At 38.8% G+C, this 14,704-nt stretch overlaps 1 protein-coding gene across 1 annotated transcript; it reads left to right on the forward strand.

The window, feature by feature from the left end:
* Positions 1-1,442: 1,442 nt before the first annotated feature.
* On the forward strand, positions 1,443-10,766 carry LOC143854257 (large ribosomal subunit protein uL5). Its single transcript, XM_077364130.1, has 5 exons — positions 1,443-1,574; positions 1,686-1,793; positions 9,364-9,406; positions 9,497-9,692; positions 10,388-10,766. Exons 1-5 carry the CDS (start codon positions 1,572-1,574, stop codon positions 10,581-10,583), a joined length of 546 nt encoding a protein of 181 aa, XP_077220245.1. The 5' UTR covers positions 1,443-1,571; the 3' UTR covers positions 10,584-10,766.
* The last annotated feature ends 3,938 nt before the right edge of the window (positions 10,767-14,704 follow it).

The raw sequence follows: 14,704 nt of genomic DNA on the forward strand, positions 1-14,704 counted from the left end.
AATGGTCGTACACATGGAATTTTAACATCAAAGAGTTGCTGGCTTTTGAACCTAGGACATGCCGTGAGGCATTAGCTCTAATACTACCGCGTGAAACAAACAATTAATCCAAAAGCTTAAGCTGATAGAGTTGGCCTTATTTAATCGTTTATGCTTCAACACTGGCTATGCATACTCTAACTACATCATGTATAATATTAATTTTTTCATTACTTGTTCTTATCTAGCTACTCATACTCTAACTACAACATGTCTGGTATTAAATTTTCATTATTTGACAACGAGGGAAGTCTACACAACTGGAATTACACCATGGTGATGTAACTAGAAGTCTTTAACTCACATTATTTTAGTATATTTGTCAAACATCTCTAGAAATATCGGTTTTGTTAAGGGATCTGTGACCATTTTGATCAAGGGCAGCATTTGACACTTGCTTCATTCTTTTCCACTCTATGATGTACATAGGGATAATCTGCTTCAAAATGCTTTACTTTATACTATTAGACTCACTCTTGATCAGATTAATGGCTGCCTAATCATCCCATACCATTCTTATTGGTTTGTCCGATCGTCCGATCTTTAAGGTCATGTTTGGCAACCATGAAAAATGATTCCATGGAATATTCATGGGCACAACCGTGTTAAAGAGCTCGACAAGCAAACGAAGAGGATTGAGTGGGTATACATAGCATAAAGAATTCCAAAACACCAGTGAAAGAGAAAATACTTAATTAGAATTGGTTTTTTCTTTTCCTAGGTTTTTTAGAGCTTTTCATGCCTTGTCCCTCCAACCTCTCAAGCCTCTCCATCTCCCACCTATTGTTACGTGCCTCTATGGGTCTCACTTGGGCTGGAATAAATTCCTTTAGATTTATCAGTTGGTAGGATTTGCTTTGTAGATGTTTGGGACGTGTAAGAGTCTTAAAAATAAGGATTATGTACATTAAGTATTTTCTAGAAATAACTTGTTCTAACCCTTTCTTGAGAAATGAAGAAATTTATCCCCAAATTATTTTTTTGCACAGAGAGGAGAACAACTCTTCCCTCGAAGTAGGCCAAGAGGGTGATCTCTTCCTCTGAGAAGATAAAATTAGTTGTGAACCGGTTCGGGCTAGTTACACCTATCTCTCACAACTGCCCCCACAAACATTGCCAAAGTCTATTATGAAGCACTTGATCCTCACACCATTTGTGGTTTTTATGCCACAATGGTTTTTAATGGATCATGTAATAGAACCACCTCCAAAATAAAATATCAAACATATTGTACTGACAACCAATTGATACATAATTTATCTTTATTTCTTCACTACTTTCCGGTATCGGAGATCTAATGTGTGGCCTATCAGATGAACGGTGGTCCTTATCCGCAAATGTGGGCCTCATGGAATTACAGTGGGGGGAGGTCCTTCCCCGACGAGGGTATTTTCGTCAAATGAAAATGTAATGGGTTTATCCGTCATTTCAGTTGTCCAAAGCAAACGAAACCCTAGCGGGTTCTGTGCCTTTTAAGCTTCTTTTGCATCATCTCATTATTCTGCATCCAGCACTTGGCGGCGAGAGCAACAATGGTAAATCCCTCTCTCTATCTCTCTCTCTCTCTCTCTCTAAGCTCTTCTTCTTTTGTAGATTTTCCCTTCCCATGTGTTCTATTTTTGACTGCTTTATATGTTTTAAAACAGGCCTCAGAGAAGAAGCTCTCGAATCCGATGAGGGAGATTAAGGTTCAGAAGCTCGTCCTCAACATCTCCGTTGGAGAAAGTGGAGATCGTCTTACCAGAGCCGCTAAGGTATGTTTTTTAATATGATCAGAGCTAGTAAAAATATCAGATCCGTTGTTCTACTTTAATGCCACAACTTAACTCCTTTTCATTCGATCTGCTTCTCTAACACCTGCGAGCTCGACATATTAATTTACTTTGTTTTTCTTGATTTGGCGAGCTAATAAAATTCGATCTCTGGCTTTCTAGGGTTTATACTTTATCCGTTACTGACTTTTGAATGCCTGGTGGATTTTACTATATTCTCAAAGTATTTTTTTTTTTTGAAAGTTTTTATAACCTCTTTGGAATTTTCTTATATGAAAAGGAAATGCATGGGGAGTATCCCTCTCATGTATGTTTGTTTAGCATTAATCAATCTGCTTATGTGCAACAACGATGCCTTGCTCTATTTTCTGATGATGACTTCGTCAGCCGTTTTTCAATATAGATTTTTTCTTGCCGAATTCTGCTATGAAGGTCGTTGCTGCTCCTTTGTTTCTGGACTCTCTAGTTTTGACATTTTTTATGAGCAGTATGGATGCCCAACAGAACGATCTCTGGGTGCTACATTCTGTATGCTTTATGTAAAAACATTTCATTGGACAATTTTATTGAATGAGCCATTATATTTAGGCGAACATGGTGTGGCGATGCTGAGAAATGATATAGAATGGATCATAGTTTGTTAGCTTATTCTTGAATTTAACTGTAGTGCTTCTAACTGGGTTGGTTCTTTAGGGCTAGATCCAATTATATATATATATATATATATAGAGGAAAGTGAAGCTACACCGCCGGTGTAGCTAACTTAGCTACACCGCCGGCTTAAAATACAATGGGCCCACATTGTTTTGGTGATCCAAACCATTCATTTGATTGGCCCTCACATAGATAGGGTGTCCACCAAAAATCAGCCCCATAGGATCATCCCAACCCTCCAAACTGTGGAGGCAAAAATGGACACATTTGTGAAGGTTTTTACACGTTCATTTTTGCCTCCACAAATCATAGGGTTGGGATGATCCTATGGAGCTGATTTTTGGTGGACACCCTATCTATGTGAGGGCCAATCAAATGAATTCTTTGGATCACCAAAACAATGTGGGCCCATTGTATTTTAAGCCGGCGGTGTAGCTTCACTTTCCTCATATATATATATATATATATATATATATATATATATGAGGAAAGTGTTGGTGAGCTTAAGCTCACCAAACGTATGGTGCGCTTAAGCGTTCAATCACATGGGGCCCACATTTTCTATGGTGATCCAAACCATTCATTTGCTAGGCCCTATCATAGATAGGGTGTGTACCAAAAATCAGCTCCATAGGATCATCCTAACCCCTCCATTTGTGGAGGACAAAAATGGGCAGATTTGTGGACAAATAATGTCTGTCCATTTTGACCTGCACAAATGGATGGGTTAGGATGATCCTATGGAGCTGATTTTTGGAACACACCCCATCTACGTAAGGGCCTTTCAAATGAATGCTTTGGATCATCCTAACAAAGTGGGGCCCCATGTGATTGGGTGCTTAAGCGCACCATAAGTTTGGTGAGCTTAAGCTCACCAACACTTTCCTCTCTCTCTCTCTCTCTCTATATATATATATATATATGAGAAAACGGTTCCTACACATATGTGTAGAGAGTTCTCTACACACTAGCTTAAAATACAGTGGGGGCCCACATTGTTTGGGTGATCCAAACCATCCATTTTAAAGGCCCTCACATAGATAGGGTGTCTACAAAAAATCAGATCCATAGGATCATCCCAACCCTACGATTTGTGGAGGTAAAATGGATGTCTTTAAACCTTCACAAATTAGTTCATTTTTTGCCTCCAAAGTTCGAATGGTTAGGATGATCCTATGGATCTGATTTTTTGTGGACACCCTATCTATGAGAGGGCCTTTAAAATGAATGGCTTGGATCACCCAAATAATGTGGCCCCCACTGTATTTTAAGTTATCTACACATGTGTGTAGGAACCGTTTTCTCTCTCTCTCTCTCTCTCTTTCTCTCTCTCTCTCTCTCTCTCTCTATATATATATATATATATATATTTTGACTGACAGTGGATTGGATTATTAAGAAGCTTTATACAAAAGTGGGTGAAACCCCACGACGAAGGCGGTCAAACAAGAGAAAACAAGGCAACGAGAAATGAGAACAATACAAAAAGGCTCGTGGCAGAAGAAAGTAAAAAAAATATCTAAGTAGGTTTTATTAATACCCTCCCAGGCTAACCTATCAGCATCAATGTCAGCCGCTCTTCTCACGCGCTGAAAATGGACCAGCTTACCGAACACATACCTCAATCTCATCTATAATGTACGCAAGCATCTACAGATAAGGGTGACTCATAGTCATCCATCTAATGAAGTTGAGGCAGTCACCCCCCACCATTCAATTCTTTGCTTTCTATGATTCTGAACCCCTGAAGAGCCGACCTTAGCTCCGGTTGGTGTCTGTGACCCCTATAGGCCCAGTGTATCCCCTCCTTGTAGCTCCCCTCTTGTCTCTAAGAACCCCCCCTCCATCTGCCCTGGGTTTCCAAAAATCGATCTATCAAAGTTAAACCTAACCATTCTAGGGTCCGGAGAGGTCCATCTGGGACTAGGAGCTGCAGCCGAATCAACATTAAAGCAAATCTCTCTCCACTGACGCCATAGATCAGAAGTTGATGTGCATCTGAAACAAGGAAGAATCTTAACCTGAAATATAGTGAGTGCAATAGCTTCAGTGTAGCTGTATAGGAATATTACATACTTTTGACTGAGCTTCAAAAAATTCGAGCATTCCTCCTCCCAAATAACCCAGATTGTAGCAAGCAACACAAATTTCCAAAGAAAGCTTCCTTGTTCTCTCCATGGAGCCAAGATTTAGCTATCCAAAAAATCGGACATCTGGGATCCGAAGGACACAATCCCAGATTTCTCTAGCATCCTTGCAACGAATAAAGATATGATCAACGGACTTCCTGCCTCCACACATAGAGTGTAGTGGTCTACAATCATCATCTTCCAGCTTTACATATGGTTGACCGTTAGAATTTTCTCCTGGAAAATAGTCTACCCAAAGATGCAAACCCTAGCTGGAGCTGAATGCGCCAAACTCTGGTCAATTCCGAGGGAAGGGGATTTAAAGCGATGCGATTATAGAAAGACTTGACTGAGTAGACTTCAAAAGAATCCCATATCCAAATCCTTTTCTCCTTCCCGTGCTTCTTAATATAGCATGAATCCAATAAGGCTAAGACAAGAGCAACACAGCCGATTTCTCTGTAGATAAAGTTCTTCCGATACCTTACTTTCCACGTAATACGACCTTCCTCCCGCTCAAAACAATCTCAGACAGAGGCTTCCTTATCCCCCACCACTACAAAAAGGTCAGGAAACAGCCACCTCATTACACCAATTGCCTAACCAAAACTTGATTCTATTTCCTTTATAGACTAAGAATCTAATACCCTTTTTAAAACAACTCTTTTTCCTTAAGATCTACCTCCACACGGCTCACTTTTTCTGCATTTATCATCATAAGATCACTTTCTAGGGCACAGCTCATACTTGCTCTCAATGACCCTCGCCCACAGTTGATGACTCTCCTCCTCAAATCTCCACAACCACTTGCCAGGAAGAGCTCTGTTGAAGTCTCTCAGCCGCCGACATCCAATGCTTTTATCTTCGATTAGCTTGCACACATTTTCCTAGCAAACAAGATGGAACTTTCTTTTCTCAGAATTGCCCCATAAAAAATTCCTTTGAATTCGCTCAATATGATTTATCACACTGATTGGGCATCTAAATAAAGGAAGTTGATAGACTGGAATGTTGGCAAACACTGCCTTAATTAAGGTTATTCTACCTCCCAAAGAAACATGATTCTTTTTTCAAGTACCCAGCCTTTTCTCTACCCTTTCTACTATCGAATCCCATTAGGGGTGTAAACGAGCCGAGCCGAGCCGAGCTTGGCCAGGCTCGGCTCGGCTCGTTAAGCTCAAAAGCTCAGCTCGGGCTCGTTGGGCTCGGCTCGGCTCGGCCAGGATCACGAGCCTTACAGAGCTCGGGTTATATTAAGTTCACACCCTTCATCTTCCCTGGACAGCCCTATCTAGTGTAATTTGACTACTTTTTTTACACTATGGGCGGTGGTCCAAGTAACAAATGGGGTTCCAAAAATGAAGTGACATATTTTGCCTCCCCCTTTCACTCCCTGGACAACCCTTTTAGTGTATATATTAATATATAATATATATATTTAAATATATTAAATTCTTAACGTGCCTTAACGAGCCGAGCCGAGCCGAGCCTGGCCTAAATCGGGCTCAGCTCGTTAAGCTTAACCAGCTTGGCGAGCCGGCTCGGCTCGTTAAGGATTCGAGTCGAGCTTTTTTCGAGCCGAGCTCGAGCGAGCTTTCGACCCCGAGCCAAAATTGACACCCTTAAATCCCATAGCCTATTCTTGGGTATTCGCTCACCAATTGGGAGCCCTAGATAAGTCAATGGAAATTGATCCACAGATTAGTAGGTTACTGAAAAGGCCCCGACACTTTGTTCCTTTCCTCGTTTGAAATGTTGATCCCAAGCATCCTAGACTTTTGAATATTCGTTCTCTGCCCTATGGTGACTTCATAGCACCGAATAACTGCTCTCAATTTCATTTCTTTCTCCGCCTCTGTTGATTTGAACACAAGAGCATCATCAACAAATTGAAGATGCGACACCTCTAGATCTTGGGGCCCTACTTTAAATCCTTCAATAATGCCACTATTTCTACCTTTCTCAAGCATCCTGTTCAAAGTTTCAACTACTATCAGAAATTCAAAAATGGGGAAAGGAGATCTCCTTGCCACGAATCTGGAGAGGATTTGAAGAAACCTTTTGGGAACCCATTTACAATAATATAAAACCAGGTTGAGGACACACTTCATTATCCATGCTCGCCACCTCATCCTCTTTATAAGATAATCCAAACAATCCCATTCGACTTGATCATACGCCTTTTTCATTTCAAGTTTGCACACAAGGCCTCTCTTCCCCTAAATTTCAATAAAGATCCACCATTTTATTAGGTATTGATTTATTGTCAAGAATCTGCCTCTGAAACAAAAGCGTTTTTGGGAATCTATGTCACAAATATCGTTTTGGGGAAATTCTCGTCAAGGGAAAATCTTGGGATATTTTTATTATTATATTTTTATTTTTCTATTTTTATTTTATTTTTTTGGGTTTATATTGGGTAAAAATAAAATAATTGCAAATATTAAATATCAAATATGTACACTTTTTTTTAACTCGGAATTAGGGTTATATCGAAGGTTTTAGGGATATTTGGGAGACTTTTAGTGTGAATGAGAAGATTAGGATCTAGGAAGCACGGGAACTCTCCCGAGCCCCCCCGCACCCGGTGCGTACCCCTTTTGTTTTTTTCAAAAAAGAAAAAAAGTGGGTCGTGGTGCGTGTTGGGTGCGCACCCGACACATTTTAAACCATTTTTTTAAGAAAAAAACCCAAAAAGGGGGTTGGGTTTTTAAAATATGGGGGGGGGTGGTTTAAAAACAATTAAAAAGACCTAAGTCTTTTCCCCCCAAATCTCCCTCCTCTCTCTCAACCTCTCTCCCCAACTCATTCTCCAGTTGTTTTTTTTAACTTTTATAAATATATAATAAAATATTAAAATATATTATATTTGGCGTACCCACAAAGCACCCGCACCTAGTTTTTTTTTGGAAAATCACGTACCCGTGTTGTGTCGTACCCCCACCCGTACCAGTGCTTCTTAGATCAGGATATTTTTAAAGTCAAGTCCCCAATTTATCGTGACAATTCGTGATAAAAGCATGATAAAATCGCAAACATATTGTATATTTATCATTTAATCAAAATCTCATGAGTTTCTCTTTAGAAATTCAATTTCTCACATATATTTCTGACATAGTTGAAACTGACCTTAGGTAATAACCCTTTTTAAGCGCTTTGCCAAAACTTTGGCCAGAACCTTATAGAGAGCATCCCACCAAACTGATTGGTCTAAAATCCAAGGCATTAACTGCCCCTTCAATTTTCGGTATCTGAGCGACAAATGGAGCACTTGTGCTTCTATCCAACACCGATCCCTCATAAAACTTCATCAAGAATCTGACAATGTCTTCCTTGACCACTTCCCTACACTACTGGTGGAAAGCCAAACAAAATCCAGCAGGGCCAAGGGCTTGATCTTTGCTCATCGCAAACAGCCAAACCCTGATCTCTTCTCCACCAGAAGGTCTTTCAAGTAAGCTTCTATCAGCTTTGTCAATCCTCCAAAATCAACATCATCATGTCTAGGGCGCTCTCCTCTCTTAGACGAATAAAGCGCTTTGTAATATTCCACAATTTCTTTAGTGATCACCAATTTCTCTTCACTTACACTACCCTCAACCATCAGTACACCAAACTGGTTACCTCTTCTTCAAGCACTTGCAATCCCATGAAAGTATGTTGTGTTTTTGTCCCCTTCTTAAGCCATTTAGCCCTAGATCTTTGTCTCTGGAAGATTTCCTCTAACACTGATCGATTATATTCTTTGAGCACCTTGGTTTCCTCCACTTCTAAGCTGGCTAGAGCCGACTTTTCTGCTCTTTTTATATCCTGAAGCTTGGGGCTAGATCTAATTATTTATCAATCATTTTGTACTAGTTTGTCTATGGATACAATAAATATTTTACAAGCATTTCATGTAACTTAAGGTGCTCAAGTTGGTGTAGATGTATGAACAATGTAATATATATATTTTTGGAATGGTTAGGGTTTTATGTTTTTTTTTTTTGGTTTCAACTTCTTTAGGTGTGCAATCTTTTCTTTTGTAATAGTATTGACTTTCCATTTTGGTAAGAATTCTTTGATTTCTTTGGGAATTTTTGGTAAAGCAACTGATATAATAATCAAGGATGATATGATGGAATCATTTTTCCAGAAACCTAGGCATCTCCCTTTGCCTTGTAAATTTTACGGTCGTGCATGCTTTGGAACATTTACATAGAGGCTATACTTGTATACTAACTTCTTTAGGTGTGCAAGCTTAAAGCATAGGTATTCTTTTGTAATCATCGTGTTTTATCACTTTGGGAAGCATTCTCTGATTTCTTTGGGCAATTTTAGGATAAAGAAACTGATTTAAGAATTAAGGCTGGTATGACAGAGAACATGACCTTGGATAGGATAGGATGGAAGAAAATGATCCACGTAGAAGAACCCAACTAGAACCAGGATTAGAGGCGGGTAGATTCCTTTTACTTTCTTCATGAATTTTTTTCTAAAGGATTCATTTTAGCCGACCCCAACTAGTTTGGGACAAAGGCTTTGTTGTGTTGAGTTGAGTTGAGATGGTCTTGGAACTATTTTTCCTGAAACCCAGGCTCCTCTGTTTGCCTTAAAGCTTTACAGTTGTGGGCATTTTTGAACATTTACATAGAAGTTATATACAACTCAACTCAACTCAACTAAGCCTTTGTCCCAAACTAGCTGGGGTCGGCTAATGAATCCTTTAGAAAATTTTCATGATTTGCATAGAAGTTATATCTTATACTAAAATGTGTTTTGTGTTATAGGTCTTGGAACAGTTGAGTGGACAAACTCCGGTGTTCTCTAAGGGTATGTCTCTTTTTGTGGAGACTGTGCATGCTGTAATTTATTAGGGTGTAAGACCCTTAACGTTTTGTTGTGGTTAATCTTTTGTTACAGCGAGGTACACTGTTCGATCCTTTGGTATTAGGCGTAATGAAAAGATCGCTTGCTATGTGACTGTTAGAGGTGACAAGGCAATGCAACTTTTGGAGAGTGGATTGAAGGTGAAAGAATATGAGCTGTTGAGAAGGAACTTTAGTGATACTGGGTGTTTTGGCTTTGGTATCCAGGAGCATATCGATCTGGGTATCAAGTAAGTCAGCTCTTCTTTTTATCTGCATTGTCATCTAACATATTATGTTTATAGGCAATGGAAAAAATTATACCCATTAAGTTCGTTGCTTCTAACCTTGTCTTTCCATCATTCGTTGCATCCAGCAGCCTGAATGACAACCTTGTGCTTATGTTGGCCTATGTCTTGATAAATCTTTTTTTTTTTGAATGGCAATATCTTGATAAATCTATTATTTTCTGAAAGTTTGTTTATATTACCAAACCTGGCATTTGAACTGTAAACTTTTCATGACAGCTGCCATTGCATGCACTGCTCTTGTATTTGAGGCTTTGGGTCACATTACATATTAATTAAGAATCTTCTGCATGAGAGATTTTCTCCAACTATTATGCCATGAAGATCTTCAACATCCTCTAGTATCTAGGATCTTTTCGTTTGCAATTAAGTTTCAAAAATAATTCTACATGATCTTCTAAACTACAATATGTCCTGTTGAATAAAATAGTTCTACTGTTTTCGTACCATAATTCAAAACGAGGTTTTTGACTTGGAATGATGCTTTAACAATGAATGCCATATTGGCTCATTGAGTCCCAGAAAGGTTCTTTTGAAGTTTACTCCCCTGTCGCTGGCCTCTTGGTATCTTGATTTGGATGATAGAATGTTGTGCATGTACTATTCCTTGATTGGTTCCACCTTTTTTCTTTCCGCAGATATGATCCTTCAACTGGCATTTACGGTATGGACTTTTACGTAGTTCTGGAACGTCCAGGGTACCGTGTAGGTCGGCGTCGCCGGTGCAAGTCTCGTGTTGGGATTCAGCACAGGGTGACAAAGGATGATGCCATGAAGTGGTTCCAGGTCAAATATGAGGGAGTCATCCTTAACAAGTCCCAAAATATCAATTAGAGTTTTGCAAGTTAGGTTTTACATGCTATAACTATCACTTCTTTCCTAGAGAATTTTGTTACAAAATGACTATTTCAGGTGGGCCATGTCTTTGGCTAATTTGCAATTTTGTTTTGGGGTAGTGGAAATGTCTTTACTGTGCCAGAAATATAGTTCTAAATATCTCTGCCTTGCTTCCTTTCATCTCTAATGTTATGTGGATTGGTTTTCTATTGAAATGTGAACCATGTGGATTGGTTTTCTATTGAAATGTGAACCTTTTGTGGGCCGTAACCTCTCACGGTGCTCTGTATTCGTCAGGCAGTAGGGGGCTGGTTTCCTTTTGGGACCCAAAATTTCATGCATTTTCCTTCTTTTCATCTTTTGCCTTTTTGGGCTACTTACATTCGAGGGTTTATTTTGCTTTTGAGATAAAAAATAAAAATAAAGGATGAGAGGAAAAAATATAAATGATTCATGTTTATTTGGGTAGGAAAATTTTTAGTGGACATGTTTGGGTGTTCAAGAAAATACTCTTTTACATGGGTTTTCTTCGGTAAGATTTGCAGTCCCAAAACAATCCCATATGTAATAGGGGTTGAAGTATGACTGCAACAATCGACTGCCACCCTCGGTATTTGTGCCCAAAAGCTTGTAAACCTCTAAAATTTATTTACTCATTATCTTATATCCGAATGATTTTCAAGTTGAAAATAATTATTTGCTAATAATAGTTATATAATACGAGAAATTATATGGTGCAAGGCCTTACAACAATAAGGCCTTTGTGCGTTGGAAGTACCACCCTTGCCGTTTGATCCAACAGCAGCTCCTCAAATATATCTAGGGCTCTACCCCTACCGTATTGTTGTAACTTGTAAGGCCTTACACCATATAAAATCTCATATAATACATATAGAAATGCTGTAGGGTAATGTCCTAATTGTAAGTTTATATTGAAGTAATCTTAATTGCAAGTAAGGACCAATTTTGGTTGCATCCAAAGAGGGTAGGCATATATTTGAATAAATGGAGATATGTTTGGGCAAGGGTTAGGCCAAAATGCTAGTTTAGGTTGTGCGTTAAGCTTTCAATACAATGTATTCCTTGATATTTTTGAAATTTTCAGGAGATTTTTTAAGTACTATATAAAATATATGAGTACTTGGTAAAGGAATATATGAAATATACAAGAAATTGACAGAGGCTAATGATATTGGAGAAAAGATACTAAATTTTTAGTGGAGATGAGGGGGCTTCAAATCGATTAGTTAGGTTGTGTCTCTCCGTAACGTTTTGGGAAAAGTATTGGCGGACAGGACGGAGAAAGTTTTCCCTAAGGTAACATCCATCAATTAGTCGGCTCTTGTCCTTGGTCGGCAAATCTTAGCCAATGCTATTGTAGCAAACAAGGTGTTAGACCATTTTGCCAAGTCTGGAAGGATATGATCGAAGAAAGTTTTCCCTAAGGTAACATCCATCAATTAGTTGGCTCTTGTCCTTGGTTGGCAAATCTTAGCCAACGCTCTTGTAGCAAACAACGTGTCAGACCTTTTTGCCAAGTCGGGAAGGAAATGATTGGTTAAACTTTGATGGGTCTAGTTTGGGGAAGCCAAAGCCCTTGCGTATAGGAAGCACTCTTTTGGATAAGAATGGCCATATGAAATGGGTGTTTTTAGGGCCTAATGGAATCAAGGATTCAAACAAGGCAGAAGTGAAGGTGATCTTATAGGGCATGTATAAATTGGCGGTAAGTGAAATAAATAATCTCTTCACAGGGTTCGCTTCCACCACTTGAGGTTTTTGTGATTTGGCTCCTTGGCAGGGGTTTCTATGCTTCTTTTCTCTTCTCCACTATGTTTCTTTCTTTGTTTTCATGAATGCCTCAGTTGTGGTTTTTCCTTATTAATAAATTTGAACCATTTCCAAAAAATAAAATAATAAATTAAACAAATAAAGTTATTACTCGCTTTTGTAATGGTAAAGAAATGAATTAATAAAGAAAGAAAACACAGGAAAACCTCGGTCGAGAAGATCAGGCAAGAAATCGTCTTCAATTTGCACTCCTTTGCCCATTGACCAATTTGAGTTATCGTTTGGTTAGAACTCAACTCAACTCAACTCAACAAAGCCTTTGTCCCAAACTAGTTGGGGTCGGCTAAATGTATTCTTTAGAAAAAATTCATGAAGAAGGTAAAAGGAATCTACCAGGCTCTAATCCTAGTTCTATTTGGGTTCTTCTACGTGGATCATTTTCTTCCATTCTCTCCTTTCCAAGGTCATGTTCTTTGTTATGTTCCTAACTATCAAGTCTTTCCTCTCTGTTTCTACCCAAGTTATTTTCGGTCTGCCCCTACCTCTTTTTACTCCATCAATTTGGCACGAGTGGCCTTTTCTCACCGGAGAATCCAAAGGCTTACGTTTGACATGTCCAAACCATCTTAAGCGGTGCTCTCTCATCTTCTCCTCAATTGGAGCCACCCCCACCTTTTTACGAATGTCTTCATTTTTAATTCTGTCTAGCCTTGTGTGGCCGCACATCCATCTAAGCATTCGCATCTCCGCTACACTCATCTTATGCACATGCTGCTTCTTGGTGGCCCAACATTATGAGTCGTACAACATGACTGGCCTCACAGCTGTCTTATAAAACTTTCCCTTCAACTTGGTAGGGATTTTACGGTCGCACAGTATTCCTGAGGCAAGCTTCCACTTCAACCAACCTGCTCTTATTTTATGGTTAACATCCTCTTTTATCTCTCATTCCTTATGTATAATTAAACCAAGATAGCGAAAGATATCCCCTCTTAGGTACCTCATGTCCAGTCATATTTACTACATCCTTGTCCCGCCTCCTTACATTACTAAAGTTGCCTTCCATATATTCTGTCTTAGTCCTACTCGGTCTAAAACCTTTAGATTCCAAAGTAGTTCTCCATAACTCTAATTTAGCATTTACTCTTGCCTTGGTTTTGTCGATTAATACTATATCATCTGCAAATAACATACACCACGGCACCTCATCTTGGATACCTTCCGTAAGCTCATCCATGACTAACGTAAAAAGATAAGGGCTTAGAGCTGATCCTTGGTGCAGTCCTATTGTAATTGGAAACTCACTAGAAGTTCCATCCGTGGTTCTGACACTAGTATCGTTTGGTTAGAACTCTTCAAACAAATTATCTTCCTTAAATTCTTAGCTTTCTATGATGGCATGAACTAAGAGTAACTGTTGGAAATAGTCTTCAACAGTTTAGACTAAGAAAATGAACTTGGGAATTATAACGCACAAACATGGGGAGAGGAGGCGTGCCGTTATCTTCTAAAAAGCTTTTATTTTGTCTTCGTGACAAGGACACTTGTATCATCTTAGACCATAGATCTGAATTGGAAAAGTAATGAGCGTGGACAAAGAGATTCGGCTTTCCTTTTTTGGGAGGGTGATAGGAGAAGATTCAATTAATTCAAACTTCATTGTGGGCTTGATGCGTAGGGAATATTTGATTCAAACACATTTACAAGTAACACTGAGGAATTTTGGGCTGTAAGTTCAAATGTATTAGAGTTCAATAGTCAAAGAAAAATTTCAAGAAATAGTTTATTTTATTGGGGATGGTGAAGGAGCCCCTGTAACTTCCTAATTTTACCCATCCAAGAGAGTCACAGATAGTATTAACAGACAAGATGTCCGAAAAATATAGTCTTACCTACCAAAAAATTAACTACCAAGAAAATGAAGCCAAGGAGTAAAAAATGGAATTGACTGTTTGAAGAGATGTGATGGTTTTAACCCCTTTTTGGAGATCGTTGAGTTGGTTTGAATATGAAGTATTTCCCGTGATTGTTGAATGAAGTGATCATATAATGTATCTCAAACATTTCGGCTCTCTTCGTTTTGGAATTTGATAACCAATCTTGAGTACAAAACTGATTATTTGACTCAAATGACGGTTATGTTTGTTTAAGATTATGATAACGGATTGTCAGTGCTAAATCAATTATTGGACTCAAAAGTACAATTAAATTTTGAGTCCAATCATAGGTTTGGCACGCACAAGCCATTGTCATAACCTTAAACGAACAGCGCCTAATTTGAGTCAAATAATCTATTTTGGACATAACCGGTTCTCAAGATCTTGGAT

This window comes from Tasmannia lanceolata, unplaced genomic scaffold, assembly GCF_043159265.1.
Source record: "Tasmannia lanceolata isolate RefF3 unplaced genomic scaffold, GAP_Taslan_0.1 ptg000020l, whole genome shotgun sequence".
In the NCBI taxonomy this organism is placed as follows: Eukaryota; Viridiplantae; Streptophyta; class Magnoliopsida; order Canellales; family Winteraceae; genus Tasmannia; species Tasmannia lanceolata.